Raw genomic sequence first — 27,529 nt, 5'->3', positions numbered from 1 at the left:
TCCTCGCCCGTCTTCGATACCCCGCAACTCCACGCCGCTGAGAATCATCGACGGCAACGTGGTATATGAACACCACTCCACCAAAAACCACCTCCATCTAGCCGCTGCTCCAAAAACGATGCCCCAAGAGGTAGCACGACGCAGGAAGCGCCGCCATCGTCCGATCCTGGCTGGATCTAGGGTTTCCCCTGGAGCAGCACGAGTGAGTTCCCGTGGACTGCGACGACGATGCCTTCAACAAGGAAGCGACGCTTAACGCCGTCATCGCCCGCCAATCTTCACACAGTTTTCACCGACAACCGCGAGTCCCCAACTTGGCGAGAGAAAACGGAGAGGCCAGCAAAGATGATGCCTTCGCAGGGGAACGGCGCCAATAGCCGCCGCCATCATCCGCCAAGAACGAAGTCAAGGCTCAGTGTTCACCGGTCGCCCCTTCGCCGCTAGCTCGTTGTCAACTAGATCTTCATCGCCGGGGTAGAGGGATCTCGTGATCCGCCACCCCAGCAACCAGCCGACCTCCTTTGGCGAAGAAGGCCGCCTCCACCATCGAACCCAAGGCTGCTGCCCCGGGCGACCTCGTACCGCGGGAGAAGCCCAAGATCATCGTCCCTCACCGGCGAGAGGCGAAGGGAATGGCGATGTCCGCCACCACCAGCCACCACCGGCGTGCCGCCGATGGGAGGCAGGGAGGCCGCAGCACAGGCTATGGCCACTGTCCTCGTCCATCCATGCGGGAGGCGGGAGGGCCGCCGTCACCCCTCCATCCTCGTCAGACCGCCGCCGCCCCGGGAGGTGGGAGGGCTGCCACCACGCGTGAGAATTGTGTTGAGTGCAACATGAGCACTTTCTTGTGAGTGACCAAGATTTTCTTAAAAAAATCTTATTCGACTACGTAGCAAATCTAACGTTGTATATGATGCCCCCCATAGGGGGCTTCACAGCGATTTGAGCCTCGTAGCCGTTGGATCTTGTTTGGTGGTGGATCTCGTCCGTCCATTTTTTCACTGTAGAGTAGTCCAGAACGAGGCCCTCGCGCGAACCCGTTTTTTATCCATGGGTCATGTGAAGCCCGGCCGGCCCGGCGTTGGCGCGTCGTCTCCTCCCCTCTCCCTCGAGCACCTGCCTCCCGCCGCCACCCCGCGCCGCCTCTCCCCTTCTGCCCCGCACACACCGCAGCCGCGCGCCATGGCGTTGCCAGGAGGAGCGCCTGCTCGCGCGCCCCAATCCCCTTCTCGCGCAGCCCCGCCTCTCTCTCCTCCCCGCCCTCCTCGCTCTCCCCAGGTCGTGCCCTATCCCAATCCGCCGCCGGCGCTCTCCACAGAAACGGCGCCCTGCCATGCCTCCTCCCTCTCCCAGCCGCCACCTCGCGCACCTCTCCTCGCCCATGACGCGGCCCCTCCCGCTCTCCTCCTTCGCGTTGAGGCTGGCCTTCGTTCCCTTGCGCCGCCATCCGCGGCCTCAACTCATCGGCGAGCTCTCTAACCGTCGCCGGCGAGTTCGTCCTCATCTCCTCCTCTCCGATTTGCACGAGGTGGTTGGTCGAAATCCACGTGGCTGTGGGTGCTCGGGAGGAGTGGTGCCATGAGATTTCGCGGGTATGGGCGATTTCCTGGCCAGGATGCTCCTCCTCGCTGTCGATCTGGCCGACGGCAGGGCGGTTGGTTCATCGTGAAGAACGGCCGTCGGAGCTCCTGACCTCCGCCCCCTACTCACGCCAAAGGACGGTTCCTTTATCTCCCTCTCTCTATATATTTCCCGTATCCTCATTTTTTAGTTAAGCAGCACAGTGCTTCTGGCTATGCCCCTGATTATACATGATACCACCTATTTCTTTCTCTCATCAATTTAATTTTTTGTCCATAGTTCTATGCTTTAAATCGGTTGAGAAATCTAGCAGTTTTATTTGGCTATTGTACAGATCTGCTCTAATACTGCCCAACTTCTCAGTTTTCAAATTGCTTGCGGTGAAGATTCGGTTAAGTGTAATCTTCAGTCTCTGTATTTGGAAATTGCCTACTGCAAGGTTTGTTGCTCTACTTTTTCTTTTACGTTCATGCTCTTTACAGTACCCATCATTAATGTTGGAAATTTCCATTTTTTCATACAGGTCACGGTCCATTTGCACCCAATAGCTCTAGGTGAAAAATAAAACAGTGTTGTTCTAAAGAGTAGAAATTTCCCATTTATATGTGAGACTTGATTTTGTTTGTGATTTGTCCTTGCTCTTTATTTGAATATAGGATGACATTTGTATGCTTTTGTCTCTGATTCGTTATTCTTATCAGTGCCCTTCAGTTTCATTTCAGGTCATGGTTGTCTTACAATAATGTGGAGTGCTGCAAAAAATATGTCTTTGCTGGCGGGCACTTTGAATTTGTCCCCAAGGTATTATTTCAACCCCTGTTGACCATAAATAGGGAAATTTACAACCATCTGTAGAATTGGCAAATCATATTATTTGTTATATATTCTATAGCAGATATGCTAAGTTTGTCCAGACATATTGTGCCTTCCAAATCAGTTGAAAATGAGTGACATTGTTGTCGAACCATGCAACTCTCTTTTAACTCTGAAGCGTCTGAAACTATATGCTGATTGTGTGGTTGTTCTTGACAATACAACTCCTAATAGAATAGTCCGCCTTTGGTTGATTTAAATTTGGGACCAATGGATTCGTGTCAGACTTCCAACATTTGGTTTCCTGTTTTTCTTGTGGCATGCTTGACCTGATTTAAGTTCCTGCAGTACTTTTTTAAAATTTGATGTGTGAGATTTGATTTTGTTTGTGATTTGTCCAGGTCCCGTTCGCTGGTATCTCTGGCTACTGCTACATCTATGGCGGTCTCATTACCATCAGGTACCTGGATGCACGGTGACGGCGGACTGCGACGCGGGACAGTCGTGAAGGTTGGAAACATGAGACAAAACCAGACCCCAAGGTGAGACAAAAAGAGGGGAATGAATCCCTTATGAGCACAATTTATTTTACCTCTGGACACTAACATTTCATATATTAGGCACTACATTCTGAAAGCTGGATACTCTGAGCCGTGCTCCACACAAAGTATGCCGTGTTTATTTTCTCTCTGCCCAGCTGATTTCATCAGTTAAATTTGATGCTTCAGTTCACCAATGGGAAGATCTGAGAGGCAGAACTGCAAGAATGTTCGCAATCTGTAAGATATATTGATATGTTTCCTCTTTGGCAAGATATCATTCAGATTTTCTCTCTGGATATAGGTATTTGAGAGATGGTTTGATTTACAATGCTGTGGTCTGTATCCCTGGAGCAATGCCTTGAGCGATGGTGCGGTCTGTATTTGTGAGCTGGTTAGATTAAAATCGTTATGTTACCCGTGTAGCTGGGCACATATATCTTTATGACATATATTTTTCCCTTTTGCTTGATCTCTGTGACCAAAAATACATCAGTATAAAGCTAGGCTTATTTATTAATTATTTATGTTTTTTGTGTGTAAATGATCTCTGTGACAAAAATGCATCAGTACAAACCTAAGAATTTCACTGAATGTTGCTGATGTTTCTCAGTTTCAGTTCATCTACTCAATTTACTTTCAGTTTCGTAACTCGTGCCGCTTAATCCGCTGCAGGTAGATGTGGAGGTCAGGATCGTCCACACCTCGCCCTCCGGTTGTGTGGTGGCCGCCGAGTCGAAGGAGGCGCAGGCGCATGCGAGCTGGGTTGTGCTGGACAGGTGACAGTGACACGCTAGCTGAATTTCTTCAGTATTAGCTGACCAGTGTCTATGTGTGTTGCATTTGCTGGACTTGAAGCACGAGGAGAGATTCTGCATTTCCTAATATATTCGTATACAAAGGGCCCAGAGAAAAGATATCACATTTCCTTTCTCTCATACCAATGCAACATATGATGTTTGACCTGCCACCTACGTGCTATATAGGACTTTCCTACATGTTGTTCATCTTATGGAGGTCCGCATCATTGCATTGCAGGTGGTTTTAACTCTGTATTTTATAGCAGCTCTGTAAGGGTTGTCTCAGGCGTCACTGTTGTTTATTTTGGTAATTCCCCGATCTTATTTTGCTTAGGAGTGCCCACCTATAATTGAACATGCAGGTTACTTCCCCAATCTTCTGAATTTTTGTCACTGCTTTGGTTCTTCTTCAGAATTTAATTTGATATTGATGTGGCTGATAAGAGAATGCAAAATAGCAAATTAGGATGTATGTGAGGATCAACAAACTGCAATAGCCGTCTAAAGCTCTGAATTCTTTGTGCAGTTACGCTGGTGGGGTAGAGCGCTCCTCCGAAGATGCTGCAGATGCTGACTTACCTCGCCATGAAGCACGACGCCAACATGCAGCGTGTCGACACAGTCCGGGCTTACAGCTTCGGGGCTCTCTACTTTGTCGAGGTTAGTTCACATTGACATGGAATATGCATCTGAATTTATGTGCGCTCCTTCTAATCCTGTTGTTTTTTTCTAATTGCCATCTGATCGTGTGCCTATGGTCTGATGAAGGTATTATGTTGGCTTTCCAAAGGCACTGCAAGAGGATGGGAAGAACAAGAAATCTGGGAAAAGATGCCAATTATATCTTAATACACAGGTTATGCACTTATGATGCATACTCATGCGGTTTATTATATCAGAAGAAAATACATGAGACTGCATGCGTTCCTGAGCAGGTTCAGTATCACTATATCATTGACATTGACCATACTTCTGGTACAAAAAATGTACAAATGCCACACCAATTCCTAAGTAGTGTATTTCCTTTGCTTAGAATCCTTTTCTATGTAGGTTCTTTTGGAATGCCTTTATGTTAAGAACTTGAGTAATTTCAAACTATGGATCTTTCAATGCATATTTGAGCAGTGTGTCCCTATTTGGTATGTTGCCTTTGCTCATGTTCCTTCTCTAAGTGAGTAATTTCAAATTCGGGATTTTTCTATGAATATTTGAAGTTTGGTGTCAAATGTTTGCCTTTGCTCAGCCTTTCTCATCATTTTTGTTTTTCCTTATCAGGGCGTGAAACATTCATCATCATGGAGTCCAGTTTATGCATTCTCTTTCTGATGGCACCTAAGACCTAACATATCATAAATAATAAAATAATCTGAAGTCCTTCACACACCTTGGCTGCGTGTATCTGCCCATCTTTCTTTTATTCAGAACAAAATTAGAAAGAAAGCACACAACAAAGTAATAGTAATAGTTCAGCTTTTGGTCTAAAACTACAAACAAAATTGCTTTGATACAAATTTATGATGTATGATGCTTATACCTACAACGTTCTCCTTATTGTTTTGCTTCAAAGATTACAGTGTTTATCTTTAAGATGTAGACTTTATTTACACATCCTTGACTATTTAATTTGTCTTCCTCTGCTACTCTCTTCCAATTGCACAGGCCATCTCCACAACAGAGGTTACGTAGAGTGTTGGAAATCATGCATGCTGTCACCCTGCCATCATCAGCCATGTAGCGCTGCAGCCCTCTCGGCCCGTCTGAGGTGAGGTACATGAATCGATATATGTTTGGTATCAATTATTTTGTCTAGAGCTTATTCAGTTCAGCTCATCAGTGGAAGATGTTAAGCTGACCTGTATTGGTGGCCAGTATGTACTGAGTTACATGTGCATAGTAATATTCAGTTCAGTTACTCATCATAAATCCTTTTCGCGGTTTTCTGGATTATAAGATTGAGCATGGAGTGTGCCTTGCGAGAGATTTGACCATGGAGTTTACTAGATTTGATTTTGCCCCTTCATGATTTTGTTCTATTTAGCTCATTGGTTCCTTATGTTCTTTGCTATTAAAGCATTAGCGGCCTTGATAGTACCAGCACCGGGATCGTCATCTAGGTTTTTGCCTACTATCTCTAGACCGTATGTTGCGCCACAATGGACTATCGAGAGATCAGCGGCAACGAGATGCAGCCTACAGGTACTTTCTCCTGTTCTTTCCCCATCTGTCAAGTACTGATGCTCTTTACCTATTTTTGAAGGCGAACAAATTCAGTTCAACAAATTATGGCACTATTTCCTAATCTGAAATGGTGCTTATGAGAACTTCGAATTAAAAAAACACTACTTAACTTTGCCACTAATTCTACTCTATAGTCTACATCTGTACATATTCCTATAGGACTTGCAACAACTATGCCGGACATAGAAATGAGGTGCAATTATTTTTGATAAGCTATCTAATGAGGTTTCCTTTCATACAAAAGGCCCATTAGTTCGAGGAGATTGGTCCCTAACAACTGAAGCAGCCATTCAGTTGGCCTGAAGGACATCAACAACAATGGGAGCATTTGTGTCGACATATTGAAGGACGAAAGGAGCTCTACTCTAACTATTTCCAAGCCAATGAAGGTTTGTTCTTTTTTGAGTGGATAAACTCCACAGTTTCATATGTCAAGACTTAGAAATTTAAAAAGTACAGTGTTCTTCATATAAATTATATAGAACATACTTTATATATGTGTACTGAATATGTTTCTTCGGTATGCAAATTAAGTGCCCTGTTTTACTGGATTAGACCTAAACTTAATTACTTGTACTTATCCTGGTCTTAAAATATCATTGGTATCTGTAGATCAAGGAAAAAATGCCAGTTTATTAATATTTATACTAAATATGCTATTTCTCCAAAAAAAAAAACTTTTCGCCGCAATGAGGCGAAATCTCAAGTCTGAATTCGCTTCTCATTTCGTTTTGCTGGGTAGATACTGCCCCGTTTACATATGAAAAATGGTTTATTTATTTACTGAGAGTTTGTTAGTACATACACATTTGTTTTTCGAGAAAGCGCTTCCTTTTCGTTTCATTTCATTGAAAAGATAGAAAAATGTTTTCATCCTCCTAGGAGGCCGATTACAGGACATAGAGAGGAACTATCAGTGCACATTCCAACTGGATTGCTGCACTACTCGATACAGGACATACACATTTGTTATCTTTGGTCCTTTGCAAATTCCAATAAGAAATTGCAACCCATCCATGTAATCCGGAATAAGAACTTTACTTATAGTACTTCCATGTTTTCATTCTGCTCTATAACTAGCACTTTTTTTTTACTTTTCTGCACTATAGGGATAATAGGGAAGGCTTCCAGTTCAGTTACTTCCAGAGATGCATGGTTGATAATTGATGAGTTCTGAAGGCCCAGTTCACTTACTTACAGAGCTGACTGATAAATGAGGAGTTTTGCAAGTGGTTTTCATCATAACATGGTAGGCACAGAGCAATTTCTTGGAAGTGTTGAAGTAAGAATATGTGCTTAGCTATTAATTTAAATGTGCAGAGATTAAAGCATGTGGACCGTCCGATTTTTAAGCATTAGCAAGGGGTTGTGGCCTTGTGGGTGACAGTGTGACACCGTATGGGCAGCACGATTATTCTTCACCGATCAGTTTTGCATGTTCAACATGACTTGACAAAAGATATACTTGCAGATATGGAACAAACCATGTCGAAGACGTGCCTGATGCCGGTGGCAAGAAAAACATCAGTTAATTCCCCGTTAGGTGAGTATGAACCGTTCATGTTAAAATGATGCCAACTATATATTGCTTACCGTCAACTCGGACCTAATGTTAATTGTTACGTGAATTACTTTCCAGGAAAGTTGTCTAATAGGTGACACGGGTCACCGATAGTTCTCTTCCAGCTATCTAGGTGCTGTAGAATCTTACCGTTCCACTCTTCTCTTTTGCTATGTATTGTACATATGAATCAACTGTACGATGCAATAGCTGTCTTCTGCATCTCTTCTAGATGGTGGCTTGACCCTTCCGTGTTCTTCGTTCTGTACAATTGCTTTTGTTTCATGTTGCTATCTCCACTCTTATTTTTTACTTCTTTGTACTTTTTACTAGCTGCCATACTTGGTTTGGAGAAAAGACTTTGTACTGAAATGGATTATCATATTGGCAGCTTTTTTTTTATCACACTTATACGTCTATTTCATCTATTTTTGTACCGCATTTGATCTTTATAATCAATCCATTTAGTACACAGTTATGATCTCTGTGTATTTGGTCTTCTGTTTTGTCTTTTTAGTTGTACAACATATTCTACGGGGAGAGCGGAACTGAGTATACTAGACAACTGGAAAGTACATTTGAGGAGACTATGCTATGCTTTCTAATGATATAATTTATTACATTCGTTAAATTAACGATTTTAAAAGAGTATTATATACGAAATAAATTTTCACACGAGATCTACGGGGTCGTGCGCCAAGGCGCACATCTAAATCTAGTTCATATAATCCCTCACTCACGGAGCTAGTACATACGATATTTTGGAGCACACAAACTTTGCTCGGATCTCGACTGTGCAAATTTAGGGGAAAATCGCGCCACGTCACTCGAGTCTGAATGCGCTGCAATGTTTTGGACTTTGGTCTGGCCAGCAGACGCCAGTAGCCTTGCCCCATGTTTCACCGGCGCAGCGGCCCTAGAAGACGGCCACACTCTATCGCCACACGGTTTCAAAACCTCACTCAAAACCTTGCTCACCAAGCGGAAGGCTCCAAACCCGTTTGCGCTTCCTCCTTCCCACACTCGCTAGCTGGTGTGTCCGAGAATACAACACACACAGACGCACGCCCATCGCGCCGCCCGGCGGCTCCCGAGATGGCACGGCACGCCAAGACGGACTCCGACGTGACGAGCCTGGCGCCGTCGTCCCCGCCGCGGTCGCCGCGCCGCCCTTCCTACTACGTGCTCAGCCCCGCCGCCTCCCACCCGGATGTCGTGGCCTCCGGCGGCGGCATCGGCGCCGCCGGCGGCGCCACGGCCGAGAAGATGTCGCTCGCGGGGTCCACCCCGGCCGAGTCCCCGCTCCACTACGGCTTCCACCACTCGGGCGGCGCCGCCGCGACGCACCACTCCCGCGAGTCCTCCACCGGCCGCCTCCTCTTCTCCGACCAGCTCCGCTCGGGCGGGCCCGCGGGGGCCGTGCCCTGGCGCCGCCTCGGCCACGGCAGCGGCGCCGGGAGCGTCGGGGACGACGACGACGACGAGGACGGGGGCCGCGCCGGGTCGCCGTCGCCCTGGCGGTGCTACGCGCTGGCGGCGCTCGCGTTCGTCGCCGTCTTCGCCTTCTTCCTGCTGGTGCTCTGGGGCGCCAGCAAGTCCTACAAGCCACACGTCGAGGTCAAGGTCAGCTGCCACTGCTCTCTCGCTTGCCTCCAGTTCCCAACTCACCGCCGGTACTCGCCGGAGTGCACATTTGTACTCGCCAGAGTACACATTTCAGTCCTTTCGACTTGGATTTATAATCGTACATACTCCATGTTCTTCCTGAATCAAACTGCCATGTGGTTTTGATTTATTGCTAGTACGATGCACTCTCTTCAGCCCTGAGTCTGCACTATTATCATTCCTCAACTTGTGTAGAAATCGGTACTTTCCCAATTTAATATTCCTCTTCCAATGTGAAGACAAGTAAGGCCGGTGCCAGCGCAGGCTGGAGGGGAGGCGGTAGCGGCGGCGATGGGGCGGGAGAGGGGCGGTAGGCGGGCGGGAGTGGAGCGGCGGGCGCCGGCTGGCTCGCCCGGCGGTAGCGCCCGCTACCGCCCGGGTGTCGCCCGCGTAGGCGGCGAGATGGAGGCGGGGAGCGGGGCGGGGAGGCGGGGCGGCGCGTTGGCGGGCCGGGGCGGGAGGCCGGCGGGCGGTAGGCGGGCGCGAGGCGGGCTGGAGGCGGGCGGGCGGCGGGCTGGAGGCGGGCGGGAGCGGGCGGGAGGAGGGGGGGCGTGGGGCGGGAGCGAGTAACGGCTGGGCCGACGTGGCGCGACCCGATTGGTCCACGTCGGCTAGCCGTTCTTCGGTTCAAAATTTCAGCTCCACCCCTATAAATACCCCCATTTGTTTCACTCACACTCCACACCCATCTCATCTCCATTCATCACCTTCCGTCTCTCAACTTCTCCACCATGTCCGGTTGGACTCCACGGATTGCACCACGTTCACGGATCCGATGCTAGACGGGTCACCAATAGACCTCGAAGGTGTCTCTCCGACACATCGTCGCACCAATGTAGCTTCTTCGCCGATTCCCCGAGTTTTATGGTCCTCCGGCGCACCACCTCCGGGGCCATATGGCCCATACGCTCCACCTCCGGCGCCTCCGGGGCCATATGGTTCATTTCTTCCGCCTCCGTATCCATACCCCCAAGCACCTCAAAATGCTCCACCTGTAGGTAGCGGGAGTGGCACTGTACCCCCGTACCCACCACCTTCGTACGGGGCATACCCTCCACCTCCGTATCCATACGCGCCATATGGTCCGTACCCCCCACCACCTTCCGAAGCTCCAAGCTCCGAGTCCAATGCCGCGGAAACAATCGTACCACCGCGTGCAAAGAGGCTTGACTGGACTGTCTGTGAAGAGGAGAAACTGGTACTTTACAAACCCATCACATATTTATTGCATTATTGGTTCTTGCTACGATTTGTCACTAACAATATCTATTTCGGGGTAGGTTAATGCTTGGCTTTTTAACTCCAAGGACTCTGTTGCCGGTAATTGCAAGACCGGCACTAGTTTTTGGGGTGGGATAGCTGCAACCTTCAACGCTACCGCGGATCCTTCCCGTCATCGGACCTCGAAGCACCAAGGATCATTGGAACGCCTACAACAAGGAGGTGTCCCTGTTCAATGCATACCACATCCAAGAAACAAATATGCGTCAGAGTGGAGCAGACGATGATATGGTCATGAAGGCGGCAATGGAGAGGTACGCCGCAGACAAAAGAGTGACAGGGCCGTTCAGAAAGCTCCACTGGTGGAATGCTGTAAAAAATGAAGCGAAGTGGAAAGGACAACATGGTCCTGGTAGTGGAACCGACTCCAGTTCCAAGAGAATCCGTCTAGGACCTTCTGGTGAGTTCAGCTCTAGCGACGCGACAGGCGACACGGAGGAAGAGCGTCCAATGGGCCGCGATAGGGCCAAGGCCGCGGTACGTAAGGGCAGGAGGAAGGGGAAGGAAACCTCATCAAGCAGTGAGGTAGGAAGTAAATCCTTCGCGATGAGTAACATGATGAAGAGTTTAGTGAAGGCTAAGCTATTCAAGCAATGGAACAAAGTGAAAGACCGATCAACCGTCGACATGAACGAAGCAGAAAAGCGCAAACATGCGAAGGCCATGAAGATGCTGGAAAAAGAGCTTGGTCTGGAAGATGATGACGACGAGGAGGAGGAGCAGGAACAAGAGGAAGAAGAGTAGAATTTTTATTTATTATGTAATTTTTAATATTTATTATGCAATTTATTAACTATTATGTAATCGGAAATATTTTAAGTTGAATAAAATATTTTCTTGCATTATTTTGAATGTCTAAACAAAATCGAGTGAAATAACTTAATGTGGAAAAGAAATGGTGATGTGGAGGGGAGAGAAGTGAGAGTGGGGACTATAGCCCATGCATTGGCACCGTGTGGTGAGAGTGGGGTGAGAGTGGGGTGAGAGTGGCCCAAAAGCTGACGTGGCGGGGCGGGAGTGGGGCGTTGGGTTGGCACCAGCCTAAGAAGCTGTACCACCTTCAATTCCAAGTTCGAATCTGTAGGCACGCTACGACAGTAGCTAGATCATTATTCCTTGCAAAGATCACATAGAAACTCTGAATTTTTAACTGCATTTGGGCTAAAACCCACCGGGAAACATGCAAACATTGCTCCACTACTCCGAGGATAGAACGCGGATATTCACGACTAAACAAATCAAACACCCGCTCGTCTTCTCGAGTATAGTGTACCTGGCATCGAATCGATGGATTTTCTTTCTCACAGTCGCAAGTGCGCTGGTCTCGTGTGTTGATGCAGAGCGTGGTGTTCGAGTCGTACCACATCCAGGGCGGCACGGACCGGACGGGCGTCCCTACCAGGATGATGTCCGTCAACGCCACGGTCAGGCTGCGGTTCCGCAACCGGGGCACCTTCTTCGGCCTCCACGTCACCGCCACGCCCTTCCACCTCTACTTCGACGACCTCACCGTCGCCGCCGGAAACGTACGTGCTCCACTACACCTTCGCATCATCATTGCATATTTGCATTTGCATCTATTGCCATTACTATGCTCCTGCTCCACCATTTACCAGCTAGCTGTCCTTGATTGCTTCATTCCTGGGTTAGAATCCGGACGGCGATGTGTGTGTGAGTTACGTTTTGCCCTGCTTAATTAGGCTATAAAGTGGGCATAGTAATTGCTAGTTACTGCCGGCAAAGAGCAATGCAGATGACGGTGACAGCATGCCGTTGTTTCGAGATAATCGGGACGTCGATAGCACCATCGGCCTTAAACGGAAAATGCAAATGATTTACAAGGTCATGGGCAGAGAAGGTGGGCAAGCATCAGCATCTTGTCGGAAACGGAAATGCAACTATGTCGATTGCCCATGCGAGTGTGCGAGTTATCGCGGCTGCTTTGAGCTTATTATTATTACCGCCAGATAAGATTCCTTATACGCTATCTTGGCCGCGATTATTGGTCATTTCGTCAAATGGGCCATAGATTCTTTTGCAGAAGCAGCGAGCCTCTGCTTTCTAGCATTCCCATGACCAGGGTTTCTTCCCATTTTAAACAAAACCCTTATTGCGCAGAGCAGAGCTACTACTAGTATACTGCTCGCATACGGTACTGAGCCTAGGTACTTGAGAAAGCAACCGGAATAACCTAGCTGCACTGTCCCCTTCCTACTTGTCGCTGTCCAGATTCCGTTTGGAGAAAGAGGGATATGATCTGATTGGTTTGGAGGCATTTCATAGGGTGATATTTCTTCATGATTTTACTTTTCTTTCTATAGAGCATGTTTGGTTTGTAGGATTTTGAATCCGTACAAATTTGTTATACATGGTCTAATTTGAATACAACGCCAAAGGAAAAGTTCTGTTATGTTCAATCTTATGGAATTTCGTCTTTGCATCTACTCCCTCTGGTCGGAATAAATTGACGCCAGTTGTGAAGAGCTAGTAGCCTAGGTACATCTATATGCCGTGCCTGGATGTTACAATTACTGTGTTTTTCGATTCATGGAGGATTTAACATACCGTGACATTATATTCCTACGTTTTTTGTACTCATTTGTTTAGAAATTCTATGAACCAAAGACTCCCTAAACTGAGGGCCACAATACCGTTATCTATAACTACCCTAGGTTTAGGGTTTAGTCAAATTCAAATTTTACAATATTTGACCAAATGTATAGGAAAAAATATTAATCTAGCCATGCAGATGGATGACTTTTAGAACGAGCGTGACCATCCCGGTCAGTGAAGACCTTGCGATTCACACACAGTTCACAAGGAACAAAACATCATCGGCCAATTAGTAACTGCTGCACTAGTGAGACGAATTACACGTGATTAAATTTAAGTACCAAACAATGAACAGGGCACAGTAAAGCGCAGCGTCCTCTGGGCCGGAGCGCGCGCAGGGCATGGTGTTCACGTGACCCAGGTCAGAGGGCCCAAAGCTACAATACAAACGGCCGTATTTTCTCCTCTCTCTCCTAGTACTGGTGCAGAGAACGACTAGCGCGCCTGCAGCCTGGAAAAGAGAGAGCCAAATCCAGTGCGAAACGGCAGGGTCACAGCGCTACCAAAAAGGACGACGTGCACTTTACTGCTTTAGACATCACGCCTTTAGCCTAGCTAGTTAATTTTGTCAGTCGACTCTCTGGCTGCTGCACTTTTCTGCTCCTGCTTCCCTGCTTGCGGGCTCGCGGCAGGGAATCCTGTGCTGGGCAACAAGATGATGGCCCCCTGTGCGCAGCAAAAGTTGCCCCGTCTCGATCCTGGTTTCTGGATAACACAGTAAAAAAGCGTCGCAGAGGGTGCATCGCGCTGTGGAAATTACCCACACTGTCTGTAGTAACTTCAGAATTCTCGTGCTAATATGTCGACTTGATCTGGGGGTTGCAGATGAAGGAGTTCTACCAGGCACGGCGGAGCGGCCGCGTGGTGACGGTGTCCGTGGTGGGGAGGCAGGTCCCGCTCTACGGCGCCGGCGCCGACCTGCACAGCAAGCCCAACAACGGCCGCCTCGGCCCCGCCGTCGTGCCCGTCAGGCTCGCCTTCCTGCTCCGCGCGCGCGCGCACATCCTCGGCGCCCTCCTCCGCTCCAAGTTCTACCGCCGCGTCGGCTGCCGCCTCGACGTGCGCGAGGCACACCTCGGCAGGCCCGTGCGCGGCGTCGCCGCCGACTGCGAGTACCACGACGGGAGGTGACATGCGGGTCTCACTGTGTAGACCCTACTGTGCTGGGTGGCGTGGATTGAACTGATGATTGATTAGGCGTGAGTTCGTGTGTGTTGACTGAACTAATGATTGAATTAGCAGCATGCAGTAGTACTAGCAGCAGCATTCTTAAAATGGAGCAAGATCACACTCTGATTTTCTGGTAATTCTGCTTGTGGTGACATCCGTAAACTTTTTTTTTCTTTCAGAAAGAGGGGACTCCCTCCTATTTTTCCATTAAAGAAACCAAGTCGCCATACAAACTACAACACACCCAAAAAAAAAATATAACCATCAGCATCTACCACTTCACCTAACACCAGTGAGAGAACTTCCGAGCCATAACCAGACTCCCAACATAGCACAACCGCCAGACGACAGAAGACGGCACTAGTTAATCTTCACAACCGTCAGTATTTCTTTTTTCGTGAGGAGTGAAACTGAACATTTTCCTGCTAAGGCACCCGCAATTCATGGGCAAACATATTTTTTCTCCTTCAACTTATTATCATCCATCTGTGATAGCCCTGGTCCAAATCTGTAATATCCCAGGTATTGGGGTTACAAAAATAGAGGAAACAGATGTGTGTATTGCATTCATGCATAGAAAATCTGGGGAATTTTCGCGCTTTAAAGTAAAACGATCCATGAATCGAAGTTTCACTTGACCTTGGTGGAATTGAAGTAGCTCATCAAGTCAAGCGCTATAAACCTCAATGTGACCTTGCTAAAACCTTGTTTTGGGTAGAGATAATTTGATCTAAGGGGTTAGATCAAATGGAATTAACATCAACACAAGAACTTATTAATCAAGGATCAACTACTTGATCTTATTAAAGATCACAACATGGAATTCCTTGCCATAACATATGAACATACATCTATTTGGAAATCAAGTAACAATAAGATGAAGAAACCATTCTTCACTTATCTTTTCCATGTCCTAAGACTAATCTATGATCCTACCATGAAACCTCATGGTATTCATTCCACTTCAACATAGGAATTATAACAAGGAGATCCACTCAAGAAGTATATATTCTTCTACATTCCAAATTATTATACATCAAACCTAGAGAAGTGAGAGTTCTATATTACTTATTAGAGGATCAATGATAAACCTTGAACTGAACCTTGGATATGCATCCATGTATTCAAATCATCATCTTTAAGAGGAACCCTAGGATCTTAATCAAGATATTTCCTAGAGAGAGAATCCATTTATGTCAAACATAGATATTGATGATCACATCAATCTCTATGGAGCCTAACCTTAGGTTAGTATTAAAGACCTTCACAAATGAGAGAGCCTAACCATACTAATCCTAGCCTTACCTATTAAAGACTTAAGGACAACTCTTGAACTAAAGTATTAGGACCTAAACCATTTCTCTTTGAAATGATGGGATAACCTAATATCACATGGAATAATACCATATCCATGAATTGATAAAGAAAGGAGGAGATTAATTCAACCCAGATAGCCAAGTGGAGTTTTAGACTAAATACCTATTGAGATATTGTTAATACACCATGAACCCTAGAATAAACCATTCCTCTATAAGAGAGCTCAAGCTAAGGTGTTACACTCAAGAAAGTTAAGCCAACACTTGAATGTGAGGGAGAGAACTATCCATATACCCAGATGATAATATCAACATTGTTTAAGTAGAACCCTAACAGAATATCTCAGGCATTCTCCTGGAATCTAAACTAATGAGGCAACCATAGTAGTCCCATTCAAGAAGGTAAATCAGAAGTACTATACCTTAGTTGATCAAGACAATGCTTGATCATGGAAGTGAGAAACCCAATTAATGAGAGGTACCTTAGGAAGCCAAACCTTGATCATTATAAATTGAGTGATGATCATAAACCCTAAGAACTTGAGGTAAAGATATTAAGAACAAGTTGATCATGCCTAATCCATGATCATGCTCTTGAGGTATGTGAGGATAAGTTAAACCCTAATAGGATAAGTAGATATCATTCACCACATGAAATCATAGGGAGGTAACTAGTAAGCAACCATAGGCTTATATCCTAACCTTAACTTGTGAATCACTTGGCGATCATAAATAGAATCTTATCACACCTCTATTTCACTTATTCCTCAATTAAAGAACACAATAAAACTTTAGAGTCAAAACCTATACTTTATATGGTGAGAAACCATTTATCATTATAACCAAAGGTAACTATAAAAAGAACCATAGCCACTTTAGTTACTTTAATGATAGATTAAGGATTATATTAGAAGACCACTGGTATAAGATAAAACCAAATTTTAGATCCTTAGTAACTAGAGGAGCACATGAAATAACAAACAAGTAACTACTTTATCATGCATGGGGAAGACTAAACCTTAGCCATTATAAGTAAGAGTGCAAGCCTTGAGAAATTATCCTTAGATCCCAAAGAGAAGGAAACTTGAATTGTCACTATTAAAATGTTTATTTGAAAACCTATCCATATTCAAAACATAAATGAACAGCCATATGGTCAATAACATTGCCAGGGACTAATGGTATTCCTACCATGAATAATCCATCAAGTTCAATTGATTCAAATAGAATTATATTCCAAAGGAAAAATGAGTTTAAAAGAACACCTATCTCCATGCCTATTTGATATTAATGAAATGTAATCAAATATAAAATACTTGCTTCATATAGGAGTGTTGTGTAATACATCACACTACCCTTGTAATTGAATTGACTTAATAAGAAACCTGCAAGAAATTTTTGAAATCAAATTAGATTCAAACCAGAAATTATAAAACAGAAAAAGAAAAACAGAAATAAAAAGAAAAAGAAGAAAGGACCTACCTGGCCAAGCAACCACGGTGTAGCCCAGCACCAGAGCCCAACAACAGCCCAAACCGCAGCCCACGAGCTAGCCCAACCGACCCACTTACCATTTCACGTTAACACGAGTGAGGAGACGAACTCGTCTTCCTCCTCTCGGCATCGATCGACAGCACGACGTCTCCACGTCGCCGGTCACCTTCCTCTGACCACCGCGGACGCCAAAGAACCACTGCAACGCGTACAAGTAGTCGACGAGTCCGAGCTTATCCAGAGACGATGTGATTCGTGCTAGAAAACCCTAACCGACATCATCGGAATATCCTGACCGGACGTCACCGTCGTGTCGACGTTGTCTACCTCCCCTTGCTCTATAAACGAAGCAGAAGCTCCGCCGAGACACCCTAATACCCTCTGGTTACTCTCTAGCTCTCCCTAGCTCCCAGTTCCTTGTTTTCTTCTCCGACATGCCGCCGGCCAATTCCTAGGAGCCATTGATTCCGACCACCCCAGAGCCCATGGAGCAGACGAGGTGAAGCGCCAGACGCCGTAGTTCATCCTAGTGGAAGGAATCGAGAAATGGTGTGCTCAATCGGGAGAATTAATCCGTTCCCTTTCGTCGGTGTTCTCCGGAACTCGTGACGCCGTGATCAACCCCGACTATCCCCGTCTTCCTCAAGCAGCCTATCCATTATGTGGTGAGTCTGCGCATCTTTTGCATCCCCTATTGCCCTAAATCAACGTCCCTAGCGTCCGATTGGAGTCCGCCGGACTCGCGCCGCCGCAACAATGTTCGCCGGAGCTCATCCCGGTGACCTTCTCGCGGGGGAGCCAACACCGTTAGGTTCAGAATCGAGTGGCGGTTCGTTGGGTATCATCTGCGCATCTGCGGGGAGGCCAGAGCGTCGCCGCCGCAGCTCGCCGGCGTGTCCTCCGGCGAGATAGCGTGGCTGGTCCACCTCAGAGTCAAAGTGACCAGTCTGTGTCCGCGTGGTGTTCCACGTGGACCAGGTCCCACTGGCCAGTGGCTAGGGGTAGTTATAACCCGGGTACCTTTAGTCATTTCCTTTAAAATTTAATTCCAGAAAAATTGCTGCCACTTCAAATGAATATAGAAAATTCAATTTAAGTCAGAAAAATGTAATTAAGATATTAAAATTCTTAGAAAAGAAAACTCTATCCAATAAAAATATAAAATGAAAATTTTATTTTTAATAAAAATTCAATTATTTAATACTTGTTATTTAAGCCTTTAATTTTAATTCTAAATACAATTAAAATTCAGAAATTAAGAAAACATTTATAAAATAATTAAAACCAGTAAGCAAATAAAGAAAACATGAAAACTCATTTTCTTTATTTGTTATCCTATTCAATTTCTATTAGTGGAAATTTAAACCCTAATTAATGATTACCCTAATTAGTAAATTATTTAAAAATAATAAAAAGCCAAATTGAATATTATTTTATTTTGAAGTTATTAATAACTTCAACTTTATTAATGAAGTTAGTAACTTATGAACTAAATAGTAATTATGCAACCCTAGTTCCATAAAGAAGAAAACTAGGAACTCATCATTTCATGTGTAATCCTAAAACCCTAATCCAAATTGGAACCCTAGCTCCACTATTTCTTGTGAACCCTAATTTACTTCTAAAACCTAAACTCTAGATCCTCACATGTAATCATGGTGTTCTAATATTCATACATAGAATCATAATAGCAACTAAAGACATACCTATGCCCACATAAAATAATAGAGACCCATCTCTAATACATTGGTATTACATGTGTTAATGCTTAGCTGATCAAATAGGACCAACCCTAGATCCTATTACCAAAACAATCATCCTTAATTATCCTTGCTTAGCATCACACCATCGTGATGAATCCTAATAGCAATCATATCTAATGTTCAACATTACGTACCATACTCCACTAAACCCTACTAGTGTGAGATACATAGGAACCATTCCATTTAAGAACCAACCATTCTTTACTTAGTGGATCCAATAGCAAACCTTAGTCAAACTCAACTCTAATTGAGATACTTCTTATTACTTAAGAAGTATGTTCTTCAAAAGTTATTCTTTTGAAGAAAATAAGGAATCATCATCAATCCTGCCTAATAGAATCTACAACCAATAGCCAACTATCATCAGCAAGGTAAACCAACTTTGATAGCAACTATTTATAATCAATTGATCAAGATGCTTAGGCTTAACTCAACCTTACAAGCCCTAGGTGTTGATGAATCCAACTAGGTTGTGATCCATTTACCACTTACTCCAGAAACCAATTAGAACCATAGAAAACCATAGAACCCCACAAATCTAATAATCATACTTGTTCTTTATTAAATAACATGTTCTTCAAAAGTTATTCTTTTAAAGAATATAACAAGTAATCATCAACCATGCCTTATAGGACTTAAAATTGACAACTGCTCTTTACTTATTATACAATTACTATTCCTGGGTGTGTATGATTGTTACTATGCATTTTACCACTTGCTTATGATACTAAAACAACACAAACCTGAATAAGAACTTTGTTTGTGAATAACTCTAAAAGTGCAACACACCCTAAACTAATCATTACCACTCACTAAACCTAAATCATCGGGGTTAGGACACGCTTAGAGCGATTGCATCTCATACTTATGCATTATTGCATCCTTACCAATCTTTTAAACATCGTCCTTACCGGACGATGATGCTATTTCAGAATTTGGAGTTATTGCGTATCGAAGACCTTGCCTGCATAATCTTGCAGTCAAGAAAGGCAAGTTCATCACTGGCTCATGTCATTCGAGTATCTTTATCAAATTACTTGCAAAGTACTATGATTATCACTATTGCATAAAAACCAAAACCACTATTTTCATAACTATGAATATGACTATGTGGTGGGCAATGGAACCATGGATTGTGTTGATATGGTGGAGGTTCCATTGCAAGGGTTTATATCCATCTAGGATTAAACAACAAATGTCGTCCAGTGATTCTTGTGCCGCAATACCCGTGTTAACCATAAGATCCGGAGTGGGACGGAGTAGTCAAAAGTGTTTCCACCTCTCGTTCATCAACGGATGCTCATTACTGGGTGCACATGATCTTGCGAGACATGATGCAGGGGTGGGAACCCGTAGAAGTCCCAACGGTAATAAGGTCTATGATGGGTTGCAACTGCCGGCGTAGGAATGTATGGTAGAGCCCTGCATTGACGTCGTGGTCGGGGTCCACCCTGAAATATATGGGAATAATGGGACCGGCGTGGACCCAGGGTCGGAGTTTGCAGCAAAGGGTGGGTGTTCGAGGTAGCGGAGGAACATGATTGGCTAGACCTTATACCGGGCCTCACACCATAGGAAGTGTGGACGGGAAAGCTGCCCGGTTGGCACCAAGGTTAAGATCTCTTATGGGTAAAGCAACACACCTCTGCAGAGTGTAACGAATCGTGACCTGTCACTCCATGTTCCGGGATATGGAACTGCGAACGCGGCCGGAAAGGAGCTCCATGAAGTTCTAGTAAACCGGTGAAGGCTGGCGGACATAGTTCTTCTGAATAAAAGCAACCTTTTGAAGAAATGATTATGAAAACTTGCATTGGTATTAGACTTTCTGGTCTAATGCCGTAGCTAGTGCATTAAACACCTCTTTCCTATAATGAACTTGTTGAGTACGCTCGTACTCATCCCACTCTTAAATCCCCTGCTTAGATATGGAGGCATCGAAGGAGGATCTACAGTGCAACTCGAAGGCCGAGGAATCAACAACTACTTCACGGGACAGGACCCTGTCAGAAGAGTCAGATACCACATCCAACAAGGAGAATACCTAGATTAGCAATAGAAAGGAACTATCTTCCTAAACCTAACTCCTATTTAGCTAGAATCTATTCTTAGCCTCTATAGCTAGTTAAATGCTCTATAAATAGAGTTCGTGATAGAATTAGACTACGAGTCATTCTTCTGGAGTTTATTTGTAATTTTACCTCATTGTAAAGTAGGAGGCTATGATGATCTTATGTAATAGACACTACAAAAATTCGTGTGTATTGCAACAAAATTTATTACAACGGAAATAATTTTGTTGCAATAAAGGCCAATATCACCACAAAGTCAGTTTTTGTGGTAATAGGGGCCAGGAATTGCCACGATTTTTTTCTGTTTCGTTAAGGTGAGCTTTGGTTGCAATAGAGGCTAGTTATTGCGACAAAATGCCAACTTGTGGCAATAATGTGTATGTACTGCAACAATTGTGTTACATTGCCGTAGGCACATAATTTTGTTGCAATAGAGAATATATATTGCCACAAAAATACATGCGTTGTAATATCTTGTGCATATTGCAACAAAATGAATGTGCTTGGTAATATCTTGCTCATATTGCCACGACAATTTATTGTTGCCAGGTAGGATGTGATATTGCAACATTGTTCAAAGGCCCATATGTTAGACTGGTTTTTATTAAAGTTATACTTTACATATATTGACTAATAGTACCAACAATCGACATGAAATATATTTTTTATGTGACAATTTAGCAGCAAGGAAGGTTTGTGAGACGTGTATGTTGTTGTGTATTGGCACACACGTGCCCCACAAGGTATTTACCTTTTTTTCCCTCATGTATTTGTGTTTGACCTGGCACAATTAACTAATTTCCCACCAGAATCTAATATTATTCTTGGCGCGAACGGTTTCCCACCAAAAAAAAGAATTAGTCCCCGCTTAACCAGGAGACCACTACGCCCACCAAATACACAGGACTCTTAAACTAATCTAGATTGGTTCTTCCTCCAAATCACGGCGTCGGGCGGAAAATCGAAGAAAGATCGAGGTACTACTCCCTTGCAGACCGCCGTTACTCTAAGTGCGGCGGCGGCGGAAGGTAAAATTCCCACTAAAACACACGCCGCATCCCTCTTCCCCATTGCCGGCGACCAACGACAGCCTTTGACGGCGGCCGGGCCATCCAGCCACCTCTCCCTACCCCTCCCCCTCCCGCACGTACCCTCGCGTCTCCCTCGTCGAGACACCGGAGCGCGGCGGCGCCGCTCGGCTGGTCTGGAGGCGACGGCGTCCAGGGTCCTCCTTCGGAATCTCGCCTGCGTGGTGGAGGCGCGAGCTCGCGCAGCTCCCCGGCGTGGCGGCGGCGCGACTTCTCGCTGCTCCTCTTCTCCGGTGGTACTAGTCGCACGACAGATGCACGGTGGCTCCTAGCAGGCGGCACAGGACATGTCCGGTGTGTCACTGTCCCTAGACATCGGGGGCACGATCTTGTGCCAAAGCCAGGCTGTGCCCTCTTCCTCTGTCATGGATGCAGTCTGTATCAGTCTGAAAACTGAATCCTGCAATCAATATGATCTAGTTAGGGCGCGTGTAAGCCGTCAGCATGGCTGGGAGCATACGTGTGATTTTTGTGTGTGGAAAGTTTCTTATAAGTAGTGTTTACTCCTGTAGGATCCAGTTTATAATCACATTTATCCTGCAATCAGTATGATCCAGTTTCTTGTATATCCTCCATTCCCTTGCTCGTGATATATGGAACTGCTTTATGTTTTAATGCATGTTGTACCTATTAGTGTGCTATCATGAAATGTATCATATACTTCTGTGCATTATAAAATGTTTGATATACTGTTCTGTAGGAGTAAGTTCAGGGAGGCGGTGTGAAGAAAATAAACTGCTTTACATGCAAAAGTTGAGCAGCACATCTTCTAATTAGGTAATCTTCAGCCACATATCAGATTTGCTTGTTATTATTGCAGTTGGACCAGTATACGTCTATACGACATCACTCCTTGGCTATATAAATTTGTTTTTGTAAATTGTGGAAAATTATCAGTTCGGTAACATATTCTTATGCGTAGTAATGATTTTGAACTACTATAATATGTTTGATTCTTTTCAAGCCATGTAGCTAATTTTGCTCATTCAAAGATCAGGATAGATGGCGAGAGATAGGAGTTGGATGGATAGGGATAGGGTTCTGTAGAGTGGCAGGCTGGCATGAAGGAATTCCTAGATTTTGCTTTTGACGGTGCTGATGAGGACACTTCTGTCCCATGCCCGTGTAGGAAATGTGTCAACATCTGTCCCAAAAAAAGGAGGGATGTTCACCTTGACTTGCTACACCATGGGATGGATCCTACGTATACTCGTTGGATATACCATGGTGAAGAATCTGATGAGGAAAGCATGTCCCAAGGATCTGGTAATGAAGAGGCGGGAAATGATGATTCTGCTGTTCGTGATATGCTCAATACACTTATAAGGGGAAGCAACATAGGAAGTAACACAACTGATGAAGAGGAGGGTGCTGATGCTAATCATGGAGATGCTTCGGGCAGCGGTGAACACGACCAGGAGCCAAATTCAGCTGCCAAGGCCTTCTTTAATTTATTAAAGGATGCCGAAAAAGAGTTGTACCCTGGCTGCAAGGAGGTCACAAAGCTGTCGTTCATTGTGAAGTTGTACCAAATCAAGTGCTTGTGTGGGTTGAGCAATAAAGCATGTGATTTAATCTGATTATTCTCCGAGGTGCTTCCAAAGGCCACTGCATTCCAAATACTTTAGCAAAAGTTCAGAAGGTTATCCGAGATCTTGGGCTCGACTACCAGAAGATAGATGCATGTGTTAATGATTGTGTGCTATTCCGCAAAGAGTATGCTCAATTGGAGAGTTGTCCTATCTGTAATGCGTCTAGATGGAAAACCGCTCTTGGCAATGACCCAAATGAGGCACCACCAAGTCGTAAAGAAAAGAAGCCGGTGCCTCAGAAAGTTCTGCGATATTTCCCCCTTACTCCACGGTTGCAAAGGCTATTTATGACAGAAGCCACATCATCATATATGCAATGGCATAAGAAGGACCGTGTGGATGATAAGACAATGAGGCATCCTGCAGATTCTTTGGCATGGAAGCATGTTGATAATCAGATTACGATACATTAAAAAGATGCTCGCAATGTTAGACTTGGGCTTGCTTCGATGGATTTAATCCGTTTGGGCTGATGAGCATATCACACACAACACGGCTTTGTGATCCTTATCCCATATAACTTGCCTCCATGGTTGTGCATGAAACAACCATATTGGATAATGTCAATGATAATTCCAGGACCAAAGTCAGCAGGAAATAACATCGATGTTTACTTGCAGCCTTTGATAGATGAACTGAAGGATCTGTGGGTTAATGGTGCTAATACATATGATGCCGCGGAGAAGAAAGATTTCCAGATGTATGCATGTCTCCTATGGACGATTAATGACTTCCCAGCTTATGCAATGCTATGTGGTTGGAGCACAAAAGGCAAGTTAGCATGCCCTTATTGCCACAAATATACAGATTATTTATGGCTGAAATTTGGTCGTAAGTAAACTTGCTACATGGGACAAGTCGTTTTACGCCTAGAAACCACAAGTGGCGTCGAAACAAGAGTTTGTTCAACAACAAGACAGAACATAGAGATGCTCCAGTGCCGCTTTCAGGTGCTGAAGTGGTACAACAACATCAAAGCTTTGAGCAAGTAACATTTGGGCGAACAAATAAGAGAAAGAGAGATGATAATAATAGATGGCATAACTGGCGAAAGAAAAGTATATTTTTCCAGCTCCCTTATTGGAAGGAATTGCTAGTAAGGCACAATCGAGAAGAACATTTGCGATAGCATTTTGGGGACATTGCTTGAGATGGATGGTAAATCCAAGGATAGTTTAAAGGCTCGTCTTGATTTGCAGGACATGAAGATAAGAAAGGATCAACATCCAGAGGTTGGAAAACATAAGTATGAACTACCAAAAGCTTGCTATGCTTTGACTAAGGAAGAGAGGAGAATGTTATGCAGGTTCTTGCAGAGCGTGAAGATGCCCGATGGCTATGCATCAAACATAAAGAGATGTGTGGACCTAGAGAAATGTAAGGTGTCTGGCCTCAAAACTCATGACTGCCATGTCATATTCCAGAAACTCATGACTGCCATGTCATATTCCAGACACCTTACACTTCTCTAGGTCCACACATCTCTTTATGTTTGATGCATAGCCATCGGGCATCTTCACGCTCTGCAAGAACCTGCATAACATTCTCCTCTCTTCCTTAGTCAAAGCATAGCAAGCTTTTGGTAGTTCATACTTATGTTTTCCAACCTCTGGATGTTGATCCTTTCTTATCTTCATGTCCTGCAAATCAAGACGAGCCTTTAAACTATCCTTGGATTTACCATCCATCTCAAGCAATGTCCCCAAAATGCTATCGCAAATGTTCTTCTCGATATGCATCACATCCAAGTTGTGCCTTACTAGCAATTCCTTCCAATAAGGGAGCTGGAAAAATATACTTTTCTTTCGCCAGTTATGCCATCTATTATTATCATCTCTCTTTCTCTTATTTGTTCGCCCAAATGTTACTTGCTCAAAGCTTTGATGTTGTTGTACCACTTCAGCACCTCAAAGAGGCACTGGAGCATCTCTATGTTCTGTCTTGTTGTTGAACAAACTCTTGTTTCGACGCCACTTGTGGTTTCTAGGCAGAAAACGACGGTGTCCCATGTAGCAGTGTTTACGACCAAATTTCAGCCATAAATAATCTGTATATTTGTGGCAATAAGGGCATGCTAACTTGCCTTTTGTGCTCCAACCACATAGCATTGCATAAGCTGGGAAGTCATTAATCGTCCATAGGAGACATGCATACATCTGGAAATCTTTCTTCTCCGCGGCATCATATGTATTAGCACCATTAACCCACAGATCCTTCAGTTCATCTATCAAAGGCTGCAAGTAAACATCGATGTTATTTCCTGCTGACTTTGGTCCTGGAATTATCATTGACATTATCCAATATGGTTGTTTCATGCACAAGCATGGAGGCAAGTTATATGGGATAAGGATCACAGGCCAGGTTGTGTGTGATATGCTCATCAGCCCAAACGGATTAAATCCATCAGAAGCAAGCCCAAGTCTAACATTGCGAGCATCTTTTGCGAATGTATCAGAATACAGATTATCAACATGCTTCCATGCCAAAGAATCTGCAGGATGCCTCATTGTCTTATCATCCACACGGTCCTTCTTATGCCATTGCATATATGATGATGTGGCTTCTGTCATAAATAGCCTTTGCAACCGTGGAGTAAGGGGGAAATATCGCAGAACTTTCTGAGGCACCGGCTTCTTTTCTTTACGACTTGGTGGTGCCTCATTTGGGTCATTGCCAAGAGCGGTTTTCCATCTAGACGCATTACAGATAGGACAACTCTCCAATTGAGCATACTCTTTGCGGAATAGCACACAATCATTAACACATGCATCTATCTTCTGGTAGTCGAGCCCAAGATCTCGGATAACCTTCTGAACTTTTGCTAAAGTATTTGGAATGCAGTGGCCCTTTGGAAGCACCTCGGAGAATAACTGCAGTATTAAATCACATGCTTTATTGCTCAACCCACACAAGCACTTGATTTGGTATAACTTCACAATGAACGACAGCTTTGTGACCTCCTTGCAGCCAGGGTACAACTCTTTTTCGGCATCCTTTAATAAATTAAAGAAGGCCTTGGCAGCTGAATTTGGCTCCTGGTCGTGTTCACCACTGCCCGAAGCATCTCCATGATTAGCATCAGCACCCTCCTCTTCATCAGTTGTGTTACTTCCTACGTTGCTTCCCCTTATAAGTGTATTGAGCATATCACGAACAGCAGAATCATCATTTCCCGCCTCTTCATTACCAGATCCTTGGGACATGCTTTCCTCATCAGATTCTTCACCATGGTATATCCAACGAGTATACGTAGGATCCATCCCATGGTGTAGCAAGTCAAGGTGAACATCCCTCCTTTTTTTGGGACAGATGTTGACACATTTCCTACACGGGCATGGGACAGAAGTGTCCTCATCAGCACCGTCAAAAGCAAAATCTAGGAATTCCTTCATGCCAGCCTGCCACTCTACAGAACCCCTATCCCTATCCATCCAACTCCTATCTCTCGCCATCTATCCTGATCTTTGAATGAGCAAAATTAGCTACATGGCTTGAAAAGAATCAAACATATTATAGTAGTTCAAAATCATTACTACGCATAAGAATATGTTACCGAACTGATAATTTTCCACAATTTACAAAAACAAATTTAGATAGCCAAGGAGTGATGTCGTATAGACGTATACTGGTCCAACTGCAATAATAACAAGCAAATCTGATATGTGGCTGAAGATTACCTAATTAGAAGATGTGCTGCTCAACTTTTGCATGTAAAGCAGTTTATTTTCTTCACACCGCCTCCCTGAACTTACTCCTACAGAACAGTATATCAAACATTTTATAATGCACAGAAGTATATGATACATTTCATGATAGCACACTAATAGGTACGACATGCATTAAAACATAAAGCAGTTCCATATATCACGAGCAAGGGAATGGAGGATATACAAGAAACTGGATCATACTGATTGCAGGATAAATGTGATTATAAACTGGA

General features: G+C 44.6%; 2 protein-coding genes and 1 long non-coding RNA gene across 8 annotated transcripts; 2 read left to right on the top strand and 1 right to left on the bottom strand.

Moving 5' to 3' along the window:
• The first annotated feature begins 1,111 nt into the window (after positions 1 to 1,111).
• LOC127306737 (uncharacterized) lies at positions 1,112 to 8,094 on the top strand. 6 transcript variants are annotated; one of them, XR_011747479.1, is made up of 14 exons: positions 1,112 to 2,023; positions 2,108 to 2,189; positions 2,296 to 2,385; positions 2,799 to 2,939; positions 3,018 to 3,715; positions 3,975 to 4,098; positions 4,263 to 4,396; positions 4,505 to 4,592; positions 5,396 to 5,498; positions 5,808 to 5,932; positions 6,219 to 6,363; positions 7,084 to 7,223; positions 7,446 to 7,517; positions 7,614 to 8,094. It is a non-coding gene; the product is annotated as an uncharacterized lncRNA (long non-coding RNA). The 6 variants fall into 6 exon arrangements; XR_011747475.1 differs by lacking the exons at positions 7,446 to 7,517; positions 7,614 to 8,094 and adding an exon at positions 7,295 to 7,396 and having other exon boundaries at positions 2,307 to 2,385; XR_011747477.1 differs by lacking the exons at positions 7,446 to 7,517; positions 7,614 to 8,094 and adding an exon at positions 7,295 to 7,396 and having other exon boundaries at positions 3,975 to 4,043.
• Positions 8,095 to 8,462: 368 nt separating this feature from the next.
• LOC127306738 (uncharacterized) lies at positions 8,463 to 14,397 on the top strand. The gene is made up of 3 exons (XM_051337434.1): positions 8,463 to 9,158; positions 11,822 to 12,007; positions 13,920 to 14,397. The coding sequence occupies exons 1-3, from the start codon at positions 8,631 to 8,633 to the stop codon at positions 14,223 to 14,225; spliced, it is 1,020 nt and encodes a 339-aa protein (XP_051193394.1). The 5' UTR covers positions 8,463 to 8,630; the 3' UTR covers positions 14,226 to 14,397.
• An 11,099-nt stretch (positions 14,398 to 25,496) lies between these two features.
• On the bottom strand, positions 25,497 to 27,041 carry LOC139832572 (uncharacterized). Its single transcript, XM_071822359.1, has one exon. It carries the CDS (start codon positions 27,039 to 27,041, stop codon positions 25,497 to 25,499), a length of 1,545 nt encoding a protein of 514 aa, XP_071678460.1.
• Positions 27,042 to 27,529: the final 488 nt, after the last annotated feature.

Source organism: Lolium perenne, chromosome 6, assembly GCF_019359855.2.
Source record: "Lolium perenne isolate Kyuss_39 chromosome 6, Kyuss_2.0, whole genome shotgun sequence".
Lineage (NCBI taxonomy): Eukaryota > Viridiplantae > Streptophyta > Magnoliopsida > Poales > Poaceae > Lolium > Lolium perenne.
Note: the sequence above shows the minus strand (reverse complement) of the source record. Positions and strands in the feature narration are given on the sequence as shown.